General features: G+C 32.2%; 1 protein-coding gene across 11 annotated transcripts in view; it reads left to right on the forward strand.

The window, feature by feature from the left end:
• ADGRL3 (adhesion G protein-coupled receptor L3) overlaps positions 1–26,595 on the forward strand; it is an 822,802-nt gene that overhangs the window by 695,972 nt on the left and 100,235 nt on the right. For 10 of the 11 annotated variants that reach the window (XM_074344099.1, XM_074344100.1, XM_045504712.2 and 7 more), the window contains one exon: positions 2,405–2,501. In XM_074344099.1, the coding sequence (XP_074200200.1) occupies positions 2,405–2,501 (97 nt within the window). Of the gene's footprint in view, positions 1–2,404; positions 2,502–20,253; positions 20,383–24,899; positions 24,918–26,595 lie in introns of all 11 variants that reach the window. The other variant, XM_074344101.1, reaches the window with a different exon arrangement.

Below are 26,595 nucleotides of genomic sequence, written 5' to 3' on the forward strand. Positions count from 1 at the left end.
AGGTGTGTGATACATCAATGAACAAAAAAAGACAAAATTTCTGTTCTTCTAGACCCTCACACCTAATGCAGACATTGGACATTAAGTATTAGACATTAATGAGGGGAGTATAGCTCAGTGGTAGAGCACATGTTTAGAATGCACAAAGTCCTGGGTTCAATCCCCAGTACCTCCATCAAAAAAAATTGGACGTTAAATATAAATATAAGAATTAAGTACATTATAATAATACAGAGTATCATAGAATATAGTAATGATTCTAGGGTCAGAAATTGTAAAATTGGGTGGATGGAGTACAATTCTAAATAGGGTGATCTAGTGAGGTCTCTTTAAGGAGAAAATATTTGAGTAAAAATTAAAAGAGATGAAGGAGTTATTCATACCAGTATCTGGGAAAGGAGCACCCGAGACAGAAGAAACAATTGTGCAAAGTCTAAGGCAGAAGCATGCTTGGCATGTTAAGGAACAGCATGGAAACAGGTGTGGCTAGCCCAGGTAGGAGAGACTAACAGACGATAATAATAGAAGATAATAGAGGCAGTTCAAATAAATGTCACCTAACAACGATCATAATTCCATCAACTCTCAGTTGAGATGTCACTGCTTCAGTGCAGTGTTTGCAGATTTTCTAGACAAGGACATATTCCTTTATAATGTGTACTTAAGATGTCTCCAAAATTATGTAGTATAATAAACATTAACAAAAGCACACAAAATATAAATGTATGGCACTGTGATTTATCACCCTTCCCCAGGTCGAATTGGGAGTACCTCAGAAACCCTTTGACCTGTTCTCAATCATCCACCTCAAAACATAACCACTATCTTAACTTTGAACAGCAGTTCTTGTTTTGCATGTATTTGGTACTTTTTCAAATGAAATTATTCTGTACATATCCTTTTATGTTCTCCTTCTTTCCTTGGACATCTGTATTGCTTTTTAATTTTCATTGCTGTATATTATTTGATAATTTATTCATCTCTTCTGCCATTAATAGTTATTTGGGTTCTTCACAGTTTTCAGCGATAATAAGTAATGCTTCTGTGGAGATTTGTGGGTACATGGACTTCTGCATTATTTCTGTTAATTAATATTTGATTAATCTGTCACTTACTGGTCTAGCAGTCCCATGAAAGTAAAGGTGGTTTGTGTTTGCCTTTCCCCTTTGTAGTTCCTAGATTAGTATTTGGCATGTGGTAGAAAGGAATTAATATTTTTAATTAACTAACTAATACAACAAATATAAGAGATTTGTCTCCAGTATTTCAGTTTGAAGTGTTGGAATATTTTTCAGTAGAAACATTTTTCTAGTGCTCAAGGTCTAAATCCTGCAGTGGTTTTCTTATTGTACTCTCATTAGTTTTGCTGTTTATGTATGTGTTTGCTGACCTATGTAACAATGTAGACAATATTTCTGAAGAATAAACTTGTCCCAAAACTTATAAAAGTAGTTGTCTAATATTTTAAGGTTAGATACTCCTATTATTCAAAGAGTTCAAATATATTTGGACTATAACCCATTTGTGAGCTTGATTTCCCCATTGCTACTAGTAATAGTTGTTATAACTTTTTTATCTTTGGAAAAGCTTCTAAAAATATTTTGTTTCTTGGTCACAAGATTGTTAATACTCAATAAAATAGCAAAACAATAAACCAGAAAAAAAAAAGCCCCCCAAAATGGAAAAATATTACACTGCTTTCTTGAATTATCCAACACTTAGAAAATTGAATTTGAGAATATATATAATGATGTAAGAATTTTCAGTTCTGTATAAAACTTCCTACTGTGAAGAAATGAATAAAGATGAATCGACTTCCTTTATCTCCTTCAAAAGAAAGAAAAGTCAAGATAGTATGTAACCTGTAAAATTACATTGGTCTTCTTACAAAATTTATGGAAAATGTTGAGTTTAGTAGCATTTGGGTAGTAGTCCGTGTTCTTTTCTTACCAAACTACTCGCAAGATTCCGATTTCTTAAGCTAAATCTTTTGTTAATAAAACTGACAATTTAATGCATTAAGTATCCCATTCCCATAAAAGTTACAATGAAAATAATTAGTTTTACTTTAGAAATTACAATTATTAAATTCTGTCTAGGACACATTTTTATGTATCTTAAACATATTTAAAGAAGAATAGTACATTACATTTATTCCTTTTAAAGAGCTGTAATTATTTCTGGTATAAGCATTTAAGAATACTCTCAATGAGAACCAGTTATCATCATTAATTTAGTTTCTGATATTCTCATGCTACTCTATTACAAGCATGTAGAAGTTGTATATTTGCCATATGCCAGACATCTAGGTCTCCTCTAACTATAACAGAAACAAAAAAGAGTAATTTGTGTGAAAATTCACCACATGGTGAGTTCATTTCCTTTTTTCCCTTTCCCCATCCAGAGCCGAATTCGTAGAATGTGGAATGACACGGTCCGAAAGCAGTCAGAGTCTTCCTTCATTACTGGAGATATAAACAGTTCAGCATCACTCAACAGAGGTAATTAGAAATGATTGTTCCTACTTATTCTTTTTGTGATTATTTTAAGAAGTTCTTAAATGCATTGCTTTATTTTTAACTTCTGGACCTTGTTCCATGTGATAGGAATTTTGCAGGAGTATAAAACCTAGTTGAGTGTAGCAGTGAGTCTCATTATTCATAAGTCTTTCTTTTTCAATCCTGAATTTTCAGGAAATCTTTTCTAAAGAGAAGTGTAAAAACGAGCAACTTTTTTCTTTAGTCATCTGCCACCGCTATAAACCGGTGAGCTGTCAGGCCTCACTGAAAGCAGTGGAAGTGGGCAATTATGTGGCCGTATAGTCCGCTGAGCATCGTAGAGTTCCACATTGTCCCAGATACAGAGCAATTTCACAGTCTTTGTGGAAGCAAAATTATACTGTCTAGTACATACTTCAGGCAACCTGTGTATTGGGGGAAGAACCACATCTAATCTTAATATCAAAAAGACTTGTCCAGACAATATTGGATATTTAAAGATTCAGGAGAAGAAAACATATAAATGATTTTTTTGGTGTGTATGTACTTCTAGTTAAAATGCTTCTAGGGGCATCATTTAGATCTTGCAAATGAAATTTCCTGATGTACTGTTCTATTTGTGGTTGATTTTTTTATTCTCTCTCTCTCCTCCCTTCCTCCAGCACCTACCAGCATGTGTGTGTGTGTGTGATTAGAATTAAATTGGCTGCTATAAAAATGAGTTGATAGAATATTTGTGGAAAGCTGGAGTACACTACAGTTAGTGCTCGGAAATCTTTAGAATACAGTTTTATCTGGAGGTGGGGGTGGTGTTCGTATGAGCATATGCTAATCCCAGTGTCCTAAGAGAGAGTTTTTTAATGTATATATTCAGTGGTTACTTTTATGATCAATATCGTTTTTTTTTTTCTTACCTCCAAACTAGAATTATTTGTTTGTTTTAAACTTGTTTCTGTCAGCTTTTTGTTATACTGAATGCTACTTAGAAACAAATAATTTAACAATTACAACTTTGATACAGGGATTTGCCCACTTATCCATATTACGTATAATCTTGATTGACTTTCATACGTTATTTGTGGCAGTGATGTAGTAACTATAATCTAGTGTTGATGCTAAATTGTCTACATCACTTTTGCTTAAGTAAGGAGAGTGAGTGCAAATATTTCTCCACATATGAAGAAAATACATTAAAATAAAACAGTTACCTTCTTGTACTTTGTTTCATTTTTAGTTTGTTTTCAATAATTTCTCTCAAGTATTCTTCTCTTTTGAAGTATTTTTTAATGGTTAGTTTGTGAGAATTTATTTAAATATGAATACTCAACTTTTTTGACATACTTTCCAAATCATAGACAACAAATTGCTTACAAATGCTTCCAATGTTTAGGAATTCATTTTCTTTCACACTGACAGATTTTCTTTTTTCTTTAAATAATCTCATACATAGGAAATTTACAGTATGTTCCTAGAAAAACTTTTCTCATTAATAGGATTTATTATTGGAAGTATCTTGCATCTAATGATCACAGCAACCATAGAATAAGTGTTTAAACAAAAGATGAAAAAAATATGATTTTAATGATGCAGTTTATTTGCCTACTGTGAAGATGGAGAAAATATGTAAAATAACTACTTGGTCTAGCATTATGATTTATGTAAATTTATCTAAATTTATATAAACTTAGCAAGGTATGTAGCTTTATTAAAAACTATTTTAAATGAATAATTTTTATGACCTTGATTTTAAGGTCGGTCACATTATGTAACATTGCAGTGTTCTTTTTAGTTCCTTCTCAAAAATTTCATCAACTTGGAATATGTGATATGTGGATGAATAGGTCAGTTTGAAATAGATTTAAATAAAATAGTTATTTTATATTGTCTGATCATATGTTTAAATGCTTTTAAAAATCTTTAGCTTTAAAAGGTATTTCTTAAAGTTATTGAAGAAAGGGTATAAAAATTTCTTGGAACATCCAACAAGTTATTTTAATGATGGCTTAGGGGAGGGTTTAAATTGAATTTATGATTTGGAGTATGTCCATGCAGTGATCTTGTCCTTCAGGATACATATTCTTCCTTTCACATGGTGACTTTAATGGTGGTAGACATCACAGTGGTCTTCCTGATCTCCTACATTAATTTCCCAGTTCCCCCAAGTCAGTAACTCCTCGTTTTATTCTCATCTCATTATTTTTTATCTTAGATGAGTGCCGTACTTTAAAATTTTATTTCTTCATATTATATCTCTAAAACTAGCCTTTAACCTCCTTCTTTAATCTTGTCTTATTTCCCAGGGTCCTATCTTCCCTGCATTCAGGCGTGTGTATCATATTTAGGTAGGTGGCATCCAAGATTCACCTTTCCAGATAAACTTCAGTCACCTCAGCAACATAATTATTCACATCTATTTATTCAAAAGACTATATTGTCTATTATTCAAATAAAACCTTTAGGCATTGCATTTTTACATCATCATATGTTCTAACTTCCCATTCATTCTTAGTTTCTTACAGCTGGAATTATTTTATTTAATTCAAACTCCATTTTCTTTTTTTTGTAAGTTAGATATATTAAATCTCATGTTTGTCTTTGGAATACTTCCAGTCTTTGAAAACTATAAGAATTTGTCTAAAAATTAGTCCTATTTTCACTTTAGGGTTTCTTTCCTATTCATACCACTGCCTAATTCATCAAAAGAATAATTATTTTAAAATTCTGTATGTCTTATCATCTATTCTTCCAAATAAGAATCCATCATTATCATCTTTGGGATTCATTAAGAATAAATCATCCACCATACAGTGCAGAAATCTGTCTCAATAGTTTTTATTTTTTTTTAATCATCTCTAATATTCTGTTCTTGAACCAACTTGTTGCATCCTGTGTATCAGATTACTTGTTTAGATATCCCAGTGTGATTAACTTGGTTACTATTGAAATTTTTCTCCTTGGAATCAAGCAAGACCTTGGAAGATTTATCGATAATTTTCAACTCATGTAACCATTCTTACATATTCTCTTTGAGACTTTGTTATTTGATCACCTCATCTCTTTAAAACCTTTTATTACATTTGTCCTTTGAATATCTATAGTTATGAAGATGTTTCCAAGTGTTCCCTGTACATTTGAAAATATTTTTCTTCTGTTGACTTGCTTGCTCCAATGCTACACACCTATGCAAATCCAGAGTTCTTTGGAGCCAATACCCATAACCCCAGGACTACCAACCATCAAGTTTACTTCACCTGTGCCACTGTATACACAGGTAGGAGGTTTTTGAGAGCCTTAAGGTGATGGTTCATTACAGAGGGTTTCAAGGAAAGTTAACTCTAATTCAAACCCAAGTTTCACAAACGCCACAGAAAGATTTGTTTATTTAAATATACACTGTTTGCACATACCTTGATGTCAGTCCTCAATCCCCAAGCTCCTCCCAGGCCACTGGAAATCTAATCCAAATTTCTAGTAGCTTCAACTTCCTAGTGATAGTAGAAACAATTCATAGCTATAGTAATCTTTCCCACCTGTATCTCCTACCCATAATCCCTGCTGGCTAAACCACATTCTGAATCATTTAGATTAACGATACCTGTAAAACTTGAGTTTGATCCCAAAATGAAGCATTTGGGGAGACATTTCTCTGGTGGTTCAGTTCATTGTTACACACATTTCCACTCTGTTTGCAGATTTATATAGAAATTGGGATACTTTCTGTAATTAAATTTTATTAGACTTTATCATCATGAATAATGTAATTGCATTTCCCATTTTTTTGAATTTAATAAATAGAACTGACATCAGAAATTTCAGTTTAAAATCAGATTTTGCTAGGTAGCTTCTACAAATATGGTATTGTTGTATGAATTGCAAAAAGATGCCCCTCCCCCCCCCACCCCAAGCTGTGCATTGCAAAAATGTGCCCCATCTGAGTGGCAGAACTGGCAAAAAGGCACTTCTCCTTCTGAAACTATAACTTGGCTAGCATTGTGAGTTTTTATTTACCCCTGCCTCCAGTCCTCCTTCTCATCAACCTCCCACACAAATTAATGCAATAGAGATTTTTACACATGGAGAATTGATCTGCAAAGCTATATATATTTAAGCCCAATTTAAGTGTTACATGACAGAATAATGTCTGATTTGTAGGTGTGTAGCACTTATTTGTTAATACTGACAAATTCTCCTTTCAAGGTTCAGATTTATGTTAATCTACACATGCATTCTCAGTAAATTTAAATAATTAGCAAAATTATGATGACCTATGGCAACCTTGTCATAATTTTTAAGGGTAAATTTTAGTTCTCAGTGGCACAACTGTCTACTGAAAGTTGACCTCAACTGTTAGCAGCGTTGTTGATACAAAGGAGAAAAGTGCCATCAAATAGACGTTTGCAAATAGTCGAGTTACTTGTTGCAGTTTTGCCTAGCAGTTTTGTGAATGGAGTTTGGTAAATTGCTCAACTTCTCAGTGTCTGTGCAATAGAGATGTAAATAGTACCCACTTCAGAGGGGCCTTGAGTGGGCTGAGTTAGTATATGTTAATTGCTTACAACAGTGCCAGGAATATAATAAGTACTATTATTATTATTATTATTATTATTATTATTATTATTATTATTATTATTATTATTATTTTATTAAGAAGTTCACTTATATTTTCTAACAAATGAAAACTGGTCCTTGGCAGTGATTTCAAGTAATCAGATATTAAAATTCATCTTTCATTACTGAAGATTTCCTTTCCTTTTTTATTTTCTACTAATAGGTGGGAGGAATGATGTGGTTACCTGAATGTCAAAAGAAATAATAATTTACCTAAGATGATGTTCCCCTTGAGGCTAACAAAAAGAAATAAACTAATAAGACTTGAATTGTCTCTTTTAAATTAGAAATTAAATGCAAATTACATCTGCCTAGTTGTACTTCCACTTTTGATTTATAACTATACTTCAGCATTGAAGAAATAAAAGTAAAATACTTCTTCTCCTTAACTGAGAGAACAATATAAGCAGACACTGGCTTCCTTTCCTCCAAGCCCCATCCTACCACTTCAGAAGCATAGCGAGCACTAGTTCAATTCAGACAACCGTGCTGAACACCCCGCTGTGTAGCAGAATAGGGATGTGATCCCTTCATTCCCTTTTTAAACTCATGTCTTCCCAGAGCCTGTATTGTCTTTCCCAGGAGGATGGTCACTGGGGCAGAAGAAACTTCACAGTAAATCACCTGCCATCTCATTGATATTCAGGCTACTAAACATAGTTTGATTTTATGTTTGTAAGGAAAAATACAAATGAAAAAGTGTAAGTGGTGTTTCACTGCAGTTAATGATTCTGTGAATTAAAGCTACTCATTCACTCCACCTTATTAATGCCAGTAAATATAATTTGACTTATATGCATAAAATATATCATATCTCCCCCAAAACCTTGCCGTTTTGAATGATTATAAAATCATTGGTTGTAAATAGAAACCAGATCCTGATATAATCTGACATCTATTTGTGGAATTTTAGAAACAGTTAATGATATGCCTAAGAATAGTTGCATGACTAACAAATTAGGGTAGCCTGTGTAACAAATTACTTTTTGTTATGAACAAATATTGCAATGATATGAGTGCAAATACAAGAAGTAGCCTATGGCATGGACATGTTTTGCATTTGAGATTCACCTTTGTGTTCTTTATATTCTTGATTGTAAATGAGGCAACAGTATTTTCTGTGTTAATTTCTTTCCTTTGATGTGTCCTCAATAAAGACATAATCAGAAAATGTACAATAAAATAAGGAACTCCTCTGTTTTAGGAAAATCAGTTTAATACACAAAAGCAAAATATGTACAGATTTTAAAAGTGAAATGCTGCATCAAATAGATAATTAAACACTGCTATTAATGTCCTGATTCCCAACTCAAGGAGACCAAATAATTTTCAGAATGAACTCTTCTTGCAAAATGAAATATATTAAACATTGATTTCTAGTCAGTCAGGGGCAAATGTTCTTACTATAAGTTATTAGCAAGAACTGAAAAAAAAAACTTAAAATGCTTGCCCTAGTAAGACCTTTTTATGTTTTGCTTTTAACTTTGTCTCTGTTACGAATTCTTCAAATCATTCAACCTCTGACAGCCAACTATACAATAGTAAACATTCTTTTAATTTATTACTATTATTATAGCTTTCAAAGATCCCTTCACAAAGATGGCTATTTATGTAGAGTAGGTTCCTCACTTTTATGGTTTATTATTCTATTGCCCTTATTGCCTTGTATATAGTTAACTGTATCTCTTACCTCTTTATTAAAAATCAAACAAACCATAGTGAGATACTTTGATAACTTCTAAATATAGTGCTATAGAACATTTCCAGTTAGTTTTGGAATATTACTTTTGCTTTGTATAGGTTGCTGAGGATGTAATTCTAAACAGCATCTTTTTTTGAGAACTAAATGTGGATATTCCAGCTTATCTTCAGAAATGACTGGTATTCTTTTCTCTGATAGGACAATATGCCTCTTTATAATCTTGATCAGTTTGCGATGTCTGCTTTAGTGTGTATGGCTGTCATTTACCTATTTTACACTGCTTGTTATTTGTTATCCATTATCTTATGTCCATGAAGAACCTGGGTTTCTTGGTAGCTTGTCCAAAATCATATGGCTAATAAAGATGAAATCTAGATTCCGAACAAGATCTTTCTGATCAAAAAGCCCTACTTACAGTAATAAAAATGTTCACTCTTTTCTTATGATGATAGTTTTTCATGAAGCTTGCTGAAGATTAGAATTAAGATATTTTCCAAGAATGTATTTCAGAGTGATTTTTATCACCTTATATGGAAATAAGATAATTCTTAAAGCACAATTATTCACATCTTTATTTCTTAATTTCCTTGATGTGCTGTTCATTTCTTTCTACTTTATTTTCTTCAAAGTATAGTTCTTTAGTGTGGATCCATCCTATTCATTTAGGGAAAGGAAAACTTTAGAATATTCTGAATATATGGGGAGATAAATTGACCAGTTACATTTCTTTTACAAAGCTATTCATTATGGAATAGGCTGAATATACTATACATAACTGTCCAATTGTGGGACTTAAGTTGCAAGAATTTTATAATCCTTCTTCTCTCCTGGAAGTTCCCAAATACCAAAAAACTCAAGATGTTTTATTAGATACTTTTATCTTGAATTTTCCATTTTTTGTATTTTAGTAAAAGGATGAACATTTTGGTCAGAGCAAAGATTGTGTTAAAAAATCAGGTACATAGTTTTTGCCTGTAATCATTTAGTAATAGAACCAAAGATACAACTTTCCAAAATCTTTGTGCTCCTGAATTTCATATTCCTTGAAACTGTCCTCTCTCTGGACAATGTAATAATGCCTCGAACAAGTAGGAAATCTATTTGAGTTGACTTCAGATAGGTAGTGATAATATTATAAATTAAACTTATAACTTTTATATGCCACTTCCAGTTTTAATAAAAACTATGAAATGTCTTATATTCAAAATTTAGAAACAAGCAAAACCAGATTGTACCTCTCACTTGGAAAAATATTCCTACTGTATTATAAACATAAAGGTTGTGATGATATAAATACAGTATATAATATACAAAGTTGACTTACAGAGAAATCACTTTTTGAAATTATTTTTTTCTAAGAAATAGATTATATTAACCTGTATGTTGTATCTTGAAAGTGAAAGTGGCCCTATTAGGAAAAAAGGATACTTAAGTTGCCCTCACTGGTAATTGTGTAGTATCCAAGTAAAACAGCCCCTGCTGGAGGCTTGCACTTGCATAGTTCAACCTTACATACTGCACACCATGTAAAAGTAAGTGTTTATGTGATACCCTCCTATGATCTCCATAATAGGTTTTCCTTATAATTTATTATTAAGGAGTGTGGGTGCTTCAAAAACTAGGACAAGTTACCACCACATTCATAGAAAGTAATTTACAACCTCAGAAAATCACTGGAGAATTAAGAAGGATTTAGGATGATATACAGATTGAAGGAAGAGAATTAGTCTTGATGTAGAAAAATAGAAACAGTATGTTTCCTGAAACAACCTCAGTCTCAACAGAGCAGAGCTGATTATGATTATATGACAAAATAAGCCTTCTCTGAACAGCATCATCAAGACTTTTTATTCATAGATACCTTGTTTTAATTCATACCTACTTTTCTCAGGCATACTTTTTTCAAATAAAGTTTCAAATTTAAAATTCTGGTTTAAGCCAGGATAGACTTTCTGCATGTGAGCTCATATAATTTGCACGATATAAGAAAATACACCAATACAGAGCAGAGAATTATGCAGAAAGTTTTATTTTCTTCAAATTGGTAAAATATTTTATATTTTTAAATAGTTATTATAATTTATTTGTTCTGAGGTTTCTTTTATTCAGCAAAAATGCAAACTAGTGTGTGATTTACAAATAAATACAGCTATGGGAATGCCTACATACCACGTACTACATACTAATTCTTACTGAAAAGAACTGTGGTTTACTTCCATTTATCCTGTGGTTAAGTGCATGGCCCATTATCTTTAGGCTCAGTATTCTTTGTTTTGAATACTATACCATTGTATTTAAAATGCCCAAGTTAAAAGCACACAGAAATACATGCCTTTGAACACAAAAGATGAGTTTTCCAGATGAATGACTGAGTAGTATAGTTCATCATTTCCACTGTAGACCAGCCACTTCCTATATTGTGAAGCAAAGATTCATCGAGAATTCTGAGTTGCAATCCACAGTCAGAAAACCAAAGATCTCTGAGCAGCTCTGTAATTATGGAAAAAAATAACAGTGAATATCTAATGGCATCAGTTTCTTCATACGCAATGCAACTGGGTTGTGTTGCATTTCATGGCAAAAAAAAAAATGTGTTGTGTGTGTATGTATATATAAAATACTTTAAAGCTTAGAAGAAGATATATCTTAGATTTTAGGCTAAAGAAGGGATTCTTAAAAAACAAAATAACAAAATAAGAAAGATCATAAACTGTAAGAAAACTACAGAAAAGATTCTTATCTCAAAATTTAAACAGTACTCAAAACAGGTGAGCTACTGGAAGGAAGTAAAACAACACGTGTAACAAAATGTTAGTGACTACATTGTACAAAGAATGTCTACAAATCAATAAATAAAATTCAGTAACCTAAAATGTATCTGGGCAAAAGATAGGAACAGGCAATTCACAGAATGGGAAACCCTTACAGCCAATAAACAAACGAAAAGTTACACCATCTCTCTGGTAGTCAGGAAAATGCAAAGTGTAACAGTAATAAGAGATTTTTCATACTCAGTCAAATTGGCAAAATCAGTCTGACAATACCAAGCCCTAGCGAGAATTTAAGAAATATACAGTTTGTGGAAGTGTGAATTGATACAAACACATCTGATAGCATTTTGGCAATATATTGTAAATTGAAAACGTGGACAACATATGACCCAGTAATCTGACTTGTAAGTATTGATTGTAGAAAAACTCATGTATCTGGGCAAGAAGACACGTATAAAGCTAATTAGTGCAAAATAAGAGAGACTAGAATAGGTAATTTCTAGGGTTCCCAATTCTAAAGCTCTGAATTTATATATTAAAATACAGGCAATACCTCTGCATCCAGAATACTTTGTTTTATACTGAGCTAACAATAATGCAGTCTGTACTCTGGAGAAAAGTTGTCATTGAAACCCATATTAATATATTCCCAGTGAATGAATTAGCTATTAAAAGAAGCTAAAGTATCTCTGAACCATTTGAAAGAAATTTAATAGGCAGGTTGATTAAAATTTAATAGCAAACTTGTTGGCTATTAAAAGTGCACAGTGTGATAAATCAAGATGTCAGCTCTTCAATTTATGACTTTAGAAAAAATGATGAAAGAGCTCTTGGCTTTCAATAAAACATTTTGTCTTTAACACTTTGTAATTTCATTAATTGTGTGGATAAAAAGCAGTAAAAATATAAAAGTATGGTTTCTGTGGCTTTAAAATTTGTTTCATACAACTTTTAAGGATAGCATGCAGTTTTTTTAGTTTTATTTTTTATTATAAACAACTTGGTCCTGATTAATATGGCTGTCTCTGTTTTATAAAGTAGCCCTTTAAATTGAGCTAATCATTGCTTACACCCTCTGTAGATTGCGTGTGTGTTGAAATTGTTTTGTTACACAGAAAAGCAAAAAATAGGAAACAAAATATTTAAAATAGAAAATACCTATTGAATCAGTTCTCCATAGTTCTAGAAGTCTCTTTTCTCTATTTACTTTTATTTTTCTTTATTTATATTATGTAAATTAACACATGAATATGAAAATAAAATAATTGGGCATTACAGAAAAGCATATGAGAAAAAGTAATACACTTCTATTAAGCCTCTAGTAAAATTTTGCTTAAACATATTTTTGGAAGATGATTAAAAATATGTTTGAGAATCACTGATTTAAATGTGTTTAAGTAAAACTACCAAAGCCATGTGTGACATTGAATAAATTATGAGTGTCTCTGGACCTGTGTTTCTTTATGTATTGAGTGATGATGGTAGACAATTTTAGAATCTTATTTCGTTGTAAATTCTGAGCTATAGCCTTCCTCCATTGTGTTATATTGCAATTGATTAGGTGATACTTATATATCTAAGATATTTTGGCTACTTTTGATTCACTTTTTCCTCTTTTCTTATTTATATTATAATTACTTACTAAAGAAAGAGATACATCTTTTTCCTTTATACCACTTTTCTTAACTCTTTGAAAAAGAAATAAAAGCCACAGAATCCTTTCACCAGAAAGAAATGAAGGGGGGTGTGTGTGTCTGTGTGTGTCTGTGTGTCTGTGTTTGTGCACAACTGAGCGCACATAGACCTAAAGCATTTTACACACAATTTTAAGGGTTCCACAGTTTCATAGACACCATCTCCTGTGAAAGACTCCTTGCCTTATACTGAAGTTAGTATTCTAATTCTATAGAAAATACCATCGTACATGAAAGTATTTTTACTTGTACAAAATGAACTCTCCATTTGGGGCCAAAATTAATGTCTGAAGGCAGAAGCACAAAGGCATCACTCAGTTGTAACTCTGCTTTGTATATAACTCTGACTTGCATACATCAGCCAACATATATAGTGGAAGTGACTTCATAAAAGAAAAATATGTCAAACCAAGGGAGAGAGAACGATGAGGGAATCGAATGGAGGATGAGGCACATTAAGGAAGAAAGAATCATCTGGGTAGAACTCTTTTTTGAAATAAAATAAACAGAACACTTACCATTCCATATATTTATACATTAGAATTTGAAAATTGAGGTGTATTGGCACATGACTGTTAAAGTATGCTTGTATTCAGTTGTTTCATTAGATCACCATTAGATCTTGAATTATAAAACATCACCCGTTCAATATGATCAAATAAGAATGTAAGTACATTTTTTAAAAAATGAAGTGTGGGGCAAAGCAGCATGACATTTCAGTTTATTTTAAGAGCTTTTCCGTATACTTTTGTTAGCCTGCTGTCAAGAAGAAATGGTGTTTGAATTAAGTTTCTGAATGATATAATATAGATTCAAGTGAGATCCAGCTCTCATCTTTTTCGAATCTGTTCTTCACAATTTCAAAGCACACAGATCTGCCGTAGATTTTCAGTCCTCAGTCACATGTATCACACTGAACTGGCCTGGGCAATGCTGTCATTCAGGGAGTCCCAATAGTCATAAACACCTGTTTGATTTTCAAAATGAAAGAAATGTAACAGTTTTGTGGTAAAACTGTACGTTTGAAAAGAGTATACTCATTATTCCATTCAAATTTCATTCATTCACAAATTTATATCAACCTCAATCTTCAGATGTAAGGTTAAAAAAAGAGAAAAAAACCCTCTTTTTAAAATGACTCTCTCTTTGATTTTATACTTAATCTTTTTCAGTAGCTTAAAAGTCTGATTTACAAAAATTTGTCAGAAAAACTTCCCTAAGTTTTTCAGTATGTAATATGAAAATTCTGTTTGTTTTCTATCACGCTTTCGCCAGAAATAAAGATTTTGTTCTTGGTCCTCTGTTGACAGCCTTGTTGATGATTCACATATGCTGAAATTCAATGTTAATTCTTTTTCCATGCTTTTTTTAAAGAGCTAACCCTTGTTTCTGATAGCAAGTAAGCAGGTTGACTAGACTGTAGCCAGGATTTTGAGAGTCAGGGAATTAGAGAACAGCTATTTTTACCTAGCCATCTTGAGCTTTTTTACCCTATTTGAGTTTTTTATTTTGAGTCATGGCAGGTTGTGTTGTTTTTTTCCCCTCTAATTTATTATCTGCAGCTAGTATTCAGGTAGCATTTTGTATTTCCAAATAGTTATATGAGTATTTATCTTTGCTTTAAAAGTTTCAGTGTTATGGTCCCTGGCATAGTGTTAAAAGAAAGTAAATCACGTTAGGTATTAGACAAATGGCACTCTTTAAAAATTTACTCAAATTATAAAACTGCTCATAATCGATAAAATAACTTGGTTTTAGTTTTCATACTTTCAAAATGCTGTAGATGTCACATAAATTTTTTATTAATTAAGCAAATAATTATTGAGCTCTAAGAACTGTTCTAGACATGTGGTATAGAACAGTGAAAAAATCCTATGTATTCCCTGTTTTCCTGGGGTTTACATCCCAGTGACATTGGTACATAAATGTTCTTTTCACATACATTGCACTGTAACTATCTTCCCCTTCTACTTACCCACCAACGTCAACTTATTTGTGTCTTCAAACTGACTAACCAGTAAGCTTAACTATTCAGCTGAAAAGCTGTGACAGATGGTCTGTAAACACTGATCTTCTGGGAAGTCTTCAGCAATTTCACAGCTATTAGAAGGGAACTTAACAAATCAGAAGTTAGTTGGAGGGAAGAGGAAGAGACAGGATGGACAGAACCTTGGAAAATCGTATCAGAATTCAAAGTGACCCGAGTAAATTGGAGAGACAACCAGAAGCAAACAGAATAGACTTGGGCAAACGACAAGTGAAATGCAGTGCAGCTACAGGGAAAAGACAAAAGTGTGCAATTAAAAGGTGAAGGAGGACAGGTTCTTTGCAGGTTTTAGGTAAGAAATCTAGGCATTGGCAACAATTGAGGTTTTTTTTAAGCACAGTCATTGCTATCTTTCAGAAGTATAACTGAAATGCCTAAATGTGAGTGGATACTGTAGGTAACACCTTCTAGGAAAATTGCACTTGTTTGGGATGGCGACAGGAAAAATGGCCTCTTGGGGTCACGCCAAGCCATGACTGTCCATGAAAAAGTATTAACTTTTTACACTAAGTGAATCAAAGGAGGGATAATTGTTCGATTATTCAGACATCTCCTTCATTCTTTCAAACCGGCAAACCCATAGAGCTTATTCATAACCTTATACTCTTGGCAAAATATTAATCAGCAAACTCCACATCCTATTCTGTAGTTCCTGTTACTGGGCCCTCACCTGTGTTATAAATCTCCACTTTTAGGACTAAAGTTAGTTTCAGTGTTGCTAGTTACATTGGTTTCAAATGGTGCAGGAGGAATAAAAGTGAATGATAGTAAGAAAGCAACTTAATTTAAATAGTGATTCTTTTTCTGTCATGAAAAATCATCCTTAATACCAAAGATAAAGAGGAAATTGGTTTTATTGTTATGTTTAAACAATTTTAGGTTTATATGTTTTTAGGTTTAACAGCAGGTGGTTCTCCAATCAGGTCACTCATTACAACTGTGTATTATTAGTACAGCCGCACTAATTCTGATACAAATGGCTGATTCTGGATTGCATGCGATCTGAGGAAGCAACTTACCAGAGCCACATGGCAGAGAGTGAATGTTGTTCCATTTCACCAATATTGTGTCATAATACAGCCATAACCTAATCCATTTCTATTGTTGCTGGCCTTTCCAGCCTAGCAGAAATTGATGATAAATAAGTGAACTTTAAAACTCTGTCTTCCTACATTAGTAGGTTTCACTGATTAAAGGGCTTTAAAGTGCATTCAAAAATTAGAAAAACACTAAGAAAAACTGAAAAGGAACTTTATGTTAGGAAAGTATAACCACATAGATTATACAAATTTGGAAAGCTTCATTAGAATTCCATTGTGGAACTCCATTTTTGTATGATTAAACTTTTTTTTGTTCTTATATTATTTGCTTTTTAATAACCTAAATGCTAAGCAGAAACCAAAATATTGAATCACCTGCTTCTTGCTTACGCTTGATTCTTCCCAACTCAATTGTTTCCTTATGCTAAAGTATAGGTCATTTTTTAAGTTAAATTATTTTATCATTTATTTTTTAAATTGAGATAAATTAACGTATAACATTATGTTAGTTTTGGGTACATAGCATAACTCAGTATTTGTATATATTGTGAAATGGTCACCACAATGAGTCTAGTTAACATTCATCACCATAGCTAGTTATATATTTTTTTCTTTTGATGAGAACTTGTAAGCAGATCATCTTCTTCTACATCAGCATAGGAAAAAAACAAAAGAATATTTTCTTTGATAAGCTATATGAAGCAAGGAAGAATGTGGTTTGCCATCTTCCCAGCCTGCTGTTTGTTTTCCAATTAGTTTAAATTAAATAATGTGTAGAAATGAAGAAAAGTGTATGGAGATACAGTTATAAGTCCCAGCCATAAAGATCTTATCCTTACTTGGTCTGCGAGGGAGTGTAAAGAGTTTGAGCAATTTTATATTTTTAAGGTTTTACCCCAGTTCATTTTAAGTTGCTTACACCTTTCATTTTCTACTTAAATACTTATTTACAGTAACTTTAGAAAGGAATTACTTGTATTAGAAGACCAGCTTCCCTTTTTTACTTGAAAAAAGGCTACAGTAACAACTAGTAGGTAGCGAGTATGATTTACAGGTGTTTTGCTTTTTAAAAATGTTGTGCCAACCAAGTCCTGTCTCAAACAATTAATCTTAAAGATGTTCTATAACAACAATATCCATATTTAAGATTTACAGTGTTTGTTTCTTATCTGAAAGGCACTATAGCGAACTCTTTCTAGCTTTTGTTACTAATGTACTATATATTTAATTCATCAGTGAGAAATAATATCCTGATATACCCATTTATATGATAAATTCAAGTTCAGTCATGTCACCATGTAAAGACGTTTAAATATATATGATGTACAATTTCAGCAAATATTCATTGATCACATAGTAAGTGAAAACTTCTGTGATGGCTCTATGCTAGTTCTTTGCAGAATGTGTAGGATGAAAACATATATGGCATATTTCCTGAAAGAACTGAAACATTCTAGCTCTAGAGATCTGACAAGCTTTATTGTCCTTTAAACAAGCATTCAGGTTCCCAAGTTTGAGGTTAAAATATTTATGACACTTAATTTAGAGCCATGATTAAGAAAAAATTTAAATTGCCATGGCAAAGTTTTCCCTTTTCATTTTTTTTAACATTTCTATGAGTCACTAAATGTTTCTGCTTTACTCATTCAATATAAATTACTTGTTACTTTGAAATAATTGTAGCTTCACTTGCAATTGTATGAAATCATGTACCTTTTACCCCATTTCCCTCAATAATATCTTGTAAAACTTCACTACAGTGTCACAGCCAGAATATTGACTTGATACAACCCACTAACTTTGTTCGTATCTTCAATTTTATTTATATTTAATTGTATTTGTGTTTGTTTGTGTTTATGTGTGTGTGTGTTTAGTTCAGTACAACTCTATCACAAGAGCAGGTTTGTGTATACAGCACCATAGACAAGATAAGAGTAGTTTCATCACAGGATGCCTCATGTTACCCTTTTATGACCATCCCACTCCCCTCCTCTTTGCATTTTTAAACCCTGGCAACCACTGATCTGTTCTCCATTCCCGTAATTCTGTCATTTCAAGAATGTTTTATATATATATATATGGAATCATTCAGTATATAACCTTTTGAATTGTCTCTTTTACTCAGTATAATTCTCTAGAAATTCATCCAGGTTATTATGTGTATTGATAGTTGTTCCTTTTTATTGCTGAGTAGTATTCCATAGTATGGATGTGTCACAGGCTATTTAACCATCCACCAGTTGAAAGACATCTGTGCTTTTTCTCATTAGGGGCTATTATAAACAAAGCTGCCTTGAACATTCATGTATAGGCTTTTGTGTGATCATAAATTTCCAGTTCTCTGGGATAAATGTCCAAAAGTACAGTTGCTGGGTGGTATGGTAATTGCACACTTAGTTTTATAAGAAACGGACGAAGTGTTTTTCAGAGTAGCTGTACCATCTCATATTTCTAACAGCAAAGTATGAGTGATTTTGTTTCTCTTCATCCATGCCAGCATTTCATGTCATCATAATTTTTATTTTAAGTGTGTAATAATATCTCACTACGGTTTTAATCTGTATTTCCTTCATGGCTAATAATAGTTCTTTTCATGAGCTTATTTGCCACGTGTATACCCTCTTCCATGAAATGTCTGTTTATACCTTTGGCCCATTTTCTAATTGTTTTTTCTAATCGTTTTGTTTGTTGTTGATTGTCTCTTTTTTACTGTTGACTTTTGCGAGTTCTCCAAAGTCCCAAATATCCAAAATATTAGTCCTTTGTTTAATTGCAAAAATTTATAAATTTTTCTGCAAATATTTTCTCCTGTTATATATGTTATATTTTCATTCTCTAATATATATATTTAAATTAACATTACCTGCTATTTCAGTCTATCCCTATACAGTTTGTGTTTTCCTTTCTGCAGTCATTTTTCTTTTCTTTATTATCTAACAGAAATTCACATTCTGTCTATCATTTCCATACAATGCCTAGTTATATTTAATAGAGCTGTTTTTCTAAATGTTTCGGGTTTTTTTTTTTTATTAAATGGCTTTGGAGGGTGGGAGATTGTAATGTATACTGATAGTATGTTAGACACTAAATATATCTGTTCATAAGGAGATGAAAGAGTTAAATTTTGTTCCTTTGCTATGCCAAAGTTCAAACAGCCAGTTGGAAAATGGAAAATGGAATTATATATATATTGCTTGATACCATGAAGTTAATATTTTACTTAAAATATTTAAAGGTAATATCCCCATGATTATTTTATCAGCCTTGTAAGTTCACCTAATTAGTATGCTTACTATGGTGTACTAATAAGAGTGATTATATTTTATTTCATTTCAATTTTAAAAATTTCCCTTCATAGAATTTTAAGAAATGTCAAAATCTTCTGTTGTGTCAACAACTGCTCTCCAAATGAGTGTTTTATCATAAATGTTGCCTTTTATTGTTTTAATTGAAAACAACCCAATGGTTTCTGTAATTGAGGGAATGTTTTGTTTAATCTTAGCTTTTCTTTTTGTGTTTTAAACTTTTTTTTCAGCTTTTGTTTTGTGCTTTGTGTTTTGTTTGTATGGGAGACTGTATCTTGCTTTTTTTTTTTTATTTTCATTTTTAGCAAGCATGGGAATATATTCTTGCTTACACTCTGGGAAAGAGAACACCCTAAATGTGGCTTAATCAACATTGTAAATCATTCTCTTTCTTTCCCATTGACTCAGATATGTGCATTGTTGGAAACGTGTGCTTTAGTAGCATATATTTTTGAGTCTAATTAGCTGCCTGCCTGTAATCAGGACTGTGTCAACTGTTGTCATTCTAAATGTTTCCTTTCTTTTCTTCAAACACATTTGCCTGATTGACCTTTTTTTTTTCTCTGTCTTTCTATGGGGCTGCTCCAGGAGCCATGGCTAATCATCTTATAAGCAATGCTCTGCTTCGTCCGCATGGTACTAACAATCCCTATAATACATTGCTTGGGGAACCGGCGGTCTGTAACAACCCTTCTGTCAGCATGTACAACGCACAAGGTGTGCTGGAGTTTATCTTAATTTTTTCAAGTGAGAGTCCCATTTATGTAGCTTTTATGGCCACATTCTATTTTTCTTTCTTACCTCCTGCCTCTTCTTCCTTTTGGAAGCAGACACACAGACTGTTTTCACCTTCCATCCCCCTTGGTGCTTTTATTTTCCATTTTCCTTAGTAAGAAATGGATTCCTTCCTTCTGATAAACAAATGCTTGATTCATCAATATGTGTTTGTTTCTCTGTAATGTTTTAAAATGTATTGTGGTTTGTCAGTAGTTTTCTTGTTGATTGATTTCTATATTAAATATCTATGTATTCATTTTGAGATATGAGATATTTGCCTAAGGTAAGTAAGATAAAGGAAGACTTGATTCAATAGTCTTAATGCTATAGGATCAAGAAAATAATCTTACTCTGTTATACCATCAAGCACTCTCTAGGCACAAAGCATCATTACTAATGAAAGCATTTAGATCAACTCCATGGAAAATTACATTGAAATAAGCCATAGAGAAAAGAACAGTGAGATCGGGCTGTATCCTAGGTTGATATTGTCTGTGTGAACTAGCTCAGGAAGGCCAAGAAATGCTCTTCCTACTGTGGCTACATGCTAAAAAAAACAAGGGTTTTGAATATGGTTCTTCTGTATAACCTCCAACTTTGAATGATTTAAAGATGTAGTTGTATCTCAAACAAATAAGCATACATCTCTCTAAAATCACATTCAGTCTAAGCATTTGGACCTAGTTTTACCTTTTCTAAGATAAAAATTTATTAGGGGCACAAGAAGTTTAAAATATTCATATTATAAGTGAAGTGTCCACAGGAAAAAAATTATTCAAGTGGAAGTTTCATAATAGAAACATTTTAGTGAGTGATCCACCTATTTAAAATTATATTTGAAAGAAAATTCACTCTAACACACAGACTTCAGTGGTTCCTTCAAGGTAGATGTGAGAGATTAGCAGTATTTAACTTTCCCAGGCAACTTTGAATGAAATTTCTGTTATCCTCTTTGGGGATCTTTGTGGTGTGTGTGTGTGTGTGTGTGTGTGTGTGTGTGTGTGTGTGTTTCCTTCAGAGGTAAAAGATTAGTGGCATGAATGTGAAAAACTTGATGTGAATGCTTATCCCAGAAAAGCATGTTTGTTGCAACATGACCATTGGGTGTCTAAAACCATTTGAGTTTCCTGGTAACGCCTTGCCAAATATGAAGGATGATTTTAAATTATTTCAAAAATACCGAAGTGGGTAGTTCAGAATTGACTTCAGGAATCAAGTCAAGTTGTTTGTCAATGGGATTAAATAATTAAGCAAACTGTCAATTTTAACAAGTTTCTTAAGGCTTACACCTAAGATTCACAGACTTAGAATCAAAAGGAGGAATAGAGCTCATTGAATCCTCCTTAGTACATTGCTGGCATTCTGTCAACCTTGCTCAAGTATTTCCTCTAACAAGACCCCCTTCCTATCTCAGGATTTCATATGTTCAGTTGCTGAAATGCTCCATTTGTTATGTGTTTTTTCTTTCCATTGAGCCAAAATTTGCCTCTGGCCATGATGCTTAAGTTTGCCTTCTAGAACAAAGATAAGCAAAGCATTTTTCTGCTCTCAGTGGCAATCCTTTAAATACTTGAAAGCAGTTCATCTGACTTCTTTTAGTCCTCCATTTCCCTAGAAGTTCAACCTCAGTGCTATCAGGAGGCGAGAGCTTCTTCATGGTTATTCCCCTTTACATGGTCTGTCATTTCATTGTAGCACTTAATGATGTGTACATTACACAACGCACCAAATGTGGTTTGGCAGAACAATTTTGCAGACCTTATAGAGACTTGTTTGGGTTTTTTTCCCTTTATTTTCATTAGGCTAAGTGACAGATAATTGTGTCATTAGAAACATGTTAAAGTGTGCTGACATACTAATAAGTTTTGAATGATGTTACATGGAGATTTACATCATATCTGCAAATTAAATCTATTCTACATTGTTCACCTTACGCAAAGAGTTGTTAGGAATTGTTTTAAAATAAGTAAGAAATTTAGATCACGTTTTGTTTAGCTTTTTTTGATTATTCACATAGAATTTCTAATGTCTTATATAATAAAAAACTAGCAATTAGTAATCTATACATTTTCCCTTATTTGGTACCTGCCTTCTTGTCTTCTTTTATTACTGATATCCTAAATTAGGGGATTTTCTAAGGATGGACACTATTATAAACACTATCAAAGTGAAATTCTCAGGACAAGATTTAAAATCATGCCATACAGGTCCAAAGTTCGATTCCTGTGGGGCCTCTTACTAAATATTGCTATTAAGGTTATCAGTAAATACACAAAGGATTCTTCTGAATGGATGTGTTGTTTATGCCAGGAAATTAAATAAATTCTTCTGACTTTTCTTAAAAACAAAAGTAAATAATTTTATTATTGGTTTTCAGAGTCAGAAATGGAATCGTTCAACTATTTTATGTTGTCAAATTTTTTAAGATGTTAAACTGTGGTAGTGCTTAAAATAGTTCTTTTTTTTAAAACACTGACCGAAAATAAAACTTGGTGATTGTCATATTGCTACTAATCTTATGCTTTCAGATGAATGCACTTATATTCTTACTGGCAAGGTGAAATCTTACATGAAATATAGGTGGCTCGGTATGTACTAGAGTGGTTTATGTTAACTTACCACCTGATTCTGTTCTGTTGATCCTTTAATTCTGCTGTACCAGTGCCATCCAAGCAAAGAAGCATTCAGATTTAATGTATCCATTTTTGTTTGTGATACCTTTATTGAAAATATGTAAAGATGTATTTATAATGTTACTGATGCATATAGAGTTAGGAATAAAGATGAATAATATGCTTTTGTTACGTTGGATTTGGATTCTCTTTATGGAAATATTTAAAACTTCATGAGTAGTATTTCTGGACCAGTATCTTCTCATCAGTATTGGAGAATTCAGTTTTTATAAGATAAGTCTCATTATAGATTAACCTGTCAACAAAATATAATACAGAGAAGCCATGCTTTTACAAGATAATTTACATTTTAAAGTAATTTAATTCAGTTATAAAACTTTAAAGAAAGATGTGTATCTTTAGGACGGGATATAGTTGAAAAGTACAGTATGGATGTCGAAGACACCAAGTTGTAGTGTAAAGTGCGTAAGTAAATATTCTGTTGCGGCTTCCAAGCCTAAGGCAGATGTGACGAGACGGAGAGAGAGAGCAGTGCACTGAGTGTATCTAGAGGATTCCCTTTCTGATCCCAGTTCTGCCACTGTTAGCAGAGTGGTGTTAGATAAGGCTTAGCCTCTCTTGGCTGCAGTTTCCTCACCTTGAAAGACAGGAGTTGAATCAGTTATCTTTCAAATGTTATCATTTACAGAAGGAGCCGTAATAAGCCTACAAACAGGTTCCATCTGTTGCTATACTAGTTTGGCTCTTTATTTCAAAACTGATTTTGAAACTTTAAAAGAAATTTCCTCTGCATTTTGAAATATTGTTGGTCTTTTGCTGAGAAGCAAATCAGTTTTTTAAAGTACAAAAACAGTATCTCTGAACCAGTGGTTAAATTATAACAGATTGGAATCTCTTGAAATGATCTAGCCCAGTGACTTCACTGGTTTTTACTTTGTGATGATTTAACTTTACTGTAAACAAAATCAGCAAAAGCAGTTTTTTTTATCTGATTAAAATATGAGTTAAAATATGATTAAAAATGAGATTTTTAAAAAAATAATTTTGCTAGGAGTGTTTTAAAATGTTTGATTGCGTATGACTGTGCAACAATCTAGAAGAAAACCTGAAATTGATGGTGGTATGTTTTCCCCTTCACATTTTCTTGATACAGAATAATGGTTGGATTTAACCTTTCTCTTTCTCCATAGTTATACAACTTCTGAATATGAGCTTTAGAAATGACAGTATTGATCCGTATTATTTACAAATAATAAAAGGCATTTGTATAGGTACAATGGGAGAGAAGTAACCTTTGTACATAAGACATAAGAGAAAAAACACAATTATGAAAAGCTCAAACTGTGTTTTTTTCCTCTGTATATAAGCTAAAGATTTTATTTATAATCTTACTGAAATTTTTTAAAGTTAAATATCATTCCTTAGAAGCAAGTATGTCCTAACATACACACACAAATATGTAATATTGAAATATATTTGTGGAAATAGTCATGCCTTTACCCTCAAGATTTTACTCTCTTTGGTTGGTGTGGTAATTTTAACTTAAAAATAAATGTGTATTTGAAATTTACAAACTGAGAAAATGCTTATTAAAGACTTTATTAGCATGTGATAAGGGGGTTTCTAATTTTCTGACTAACATTTCAGTATTTTTAATTATGATAAACCATGTAACACAGACTCATGAATTTTGGGGCAGTGGAATTATTTCCTTTGACTCTTTTTTCTGCATATCATCAATTTGCTTTTTACTCATGTTTCTTCTACTGTCGCTGTAAGCTTACTTGTTGTTTTTTCTTTCCTTTTCTTCATGCTGTCGTTTAGAGCCCTACAGAGAGACAAGTATGGGAGTAAAGCTAAACATTGCATATCAAATGTAATTTTTTTTAGTTCACTTTTATTGCATCACATATAGATGATGTAGTTATTAAAAACAGTTCATCTCACAATTTCAAAACTAAAGAACCTATGAATTGACTTATACAAATATATGTTAATAGAGATTAGACGCTTTTGTTGTCTGATTCTTTTATTGTGTCACATAACATAGTTGTTAAGTCTCATGTAATGTTTGTGTGAGTTAAATTGTTTTTAAATTAAGCATTTATTTTTGCTAAGTAATTCATAAACTTTTAATTTTCATTACTACATTCCATCGTACAAATACATGTCACATGCAACATATCCACTTTATTTTACTATGGCTGTTTTCAACCTGTACCTAATGCATTGACAACAGAAATAATAAACACGTTTCAATGCATCAGTCGCTCAACCATAATCATCAAGCATACCATGGCAGCCTCTGCAGCAGCAATCACCCATCACATATGGCCCTTTAAAAAGCATTTACTTTTATTTTTTCTTAACATTGTGGATTTGTCTACAGAATACCTATAACATGAAAATAAATCGCTTCACCCTATGTCTGTGATGGCTGCTTTTTAATGTACTTAATGCATTGCTGTTTTTGAAAACTGTGTTACTTGACTATAGAGTGTGCATCAGATGTCCATATAAAAATTGATATATTTGGGACGCTTTATTTAAACCAGCAATGAACTAGTTCAGTCTTGGTAAACATAACTGCATCACAGATATAGAATGAATGCTGTATTTTCACAATTTAGCCGTCTATTGAGAAGTTTAATAGAATTCTTCAATTAATGTTCCGTAAAGAAATACCCTTTCTTATTTAGCAGTATTGGTTAAATGTTTGTGTTTTATTTTCTTTTGTGGTTGCATTTGAGGTGATTTATGGAACTATTATAGAATCTTGGATTTCTGTTCATTCAAGAAAATGCAAAAAACTTGAAAAAGCGTGTGGTCAAATTATTTCACTGCAGCTGTTTTATCCCAGAATAAGATGTTTAATCTCTTTTAAACCCAAAGTTTAATATGCACACAAAGTCATCACTCATTATGAAATGGAACCTTTAATACTGACACTATGCTTTTAGGAATCACATCACCCAAATGTCTTTACACGTTCTAATGACCCTAAGTAATAATGGATTAATACATAATAGTAACTGAAGTGCTTATAACAGAAAAAAATTGGAAAGTAAATCCAAATATTTATGTTTTGAAAGCTCCTATGTGCAAATTATTTTGATGTGCCATTTATTTAACCAGACATTATTTTATGACTACATCATTCTGACAATAAATTTAACATAATCATTTAGTGGTTTTGTGTGTAGGGATTATTTTCAATCTTACAAAATTAAATTTCAAATTATTAGAAACTGCTTGATTCTTTTACTTGATAAATATACTTAAAGTACCACACATGAATTATGTGAATATTATACCTATTTCAATGTTAAGACAATATGTAAAATTAAAGGTAATGAATTATTGAATTGACTTTGATGTGTATAAATTGAAAGCTATGAATGACTACAGCAAAATTTTGCATTATTTTTCTCTAAGTTATAACCAAATATGTTCAGATACTGTCAGGCAATGTTTGTGTGGAAATTGCAAATTCACAGGGTGTTTTTTTTAATCCTCTTAA

Source organism: Camelus bactrianus, chromosome 2 (genome assembly GCF_048773025.1).
Source record: "Camelus bactrianus isolate YW-2024 breed Bactrian camel chromosome 2, ASM4877302v1, whole genome shotgun sequence".
NCBI classification, from domain to species: Eukaryota; Metazoa; Chordata; class Mammalia; order Artiodactyla; family Camelidae; genus Camelus; species Camelus bactrianus.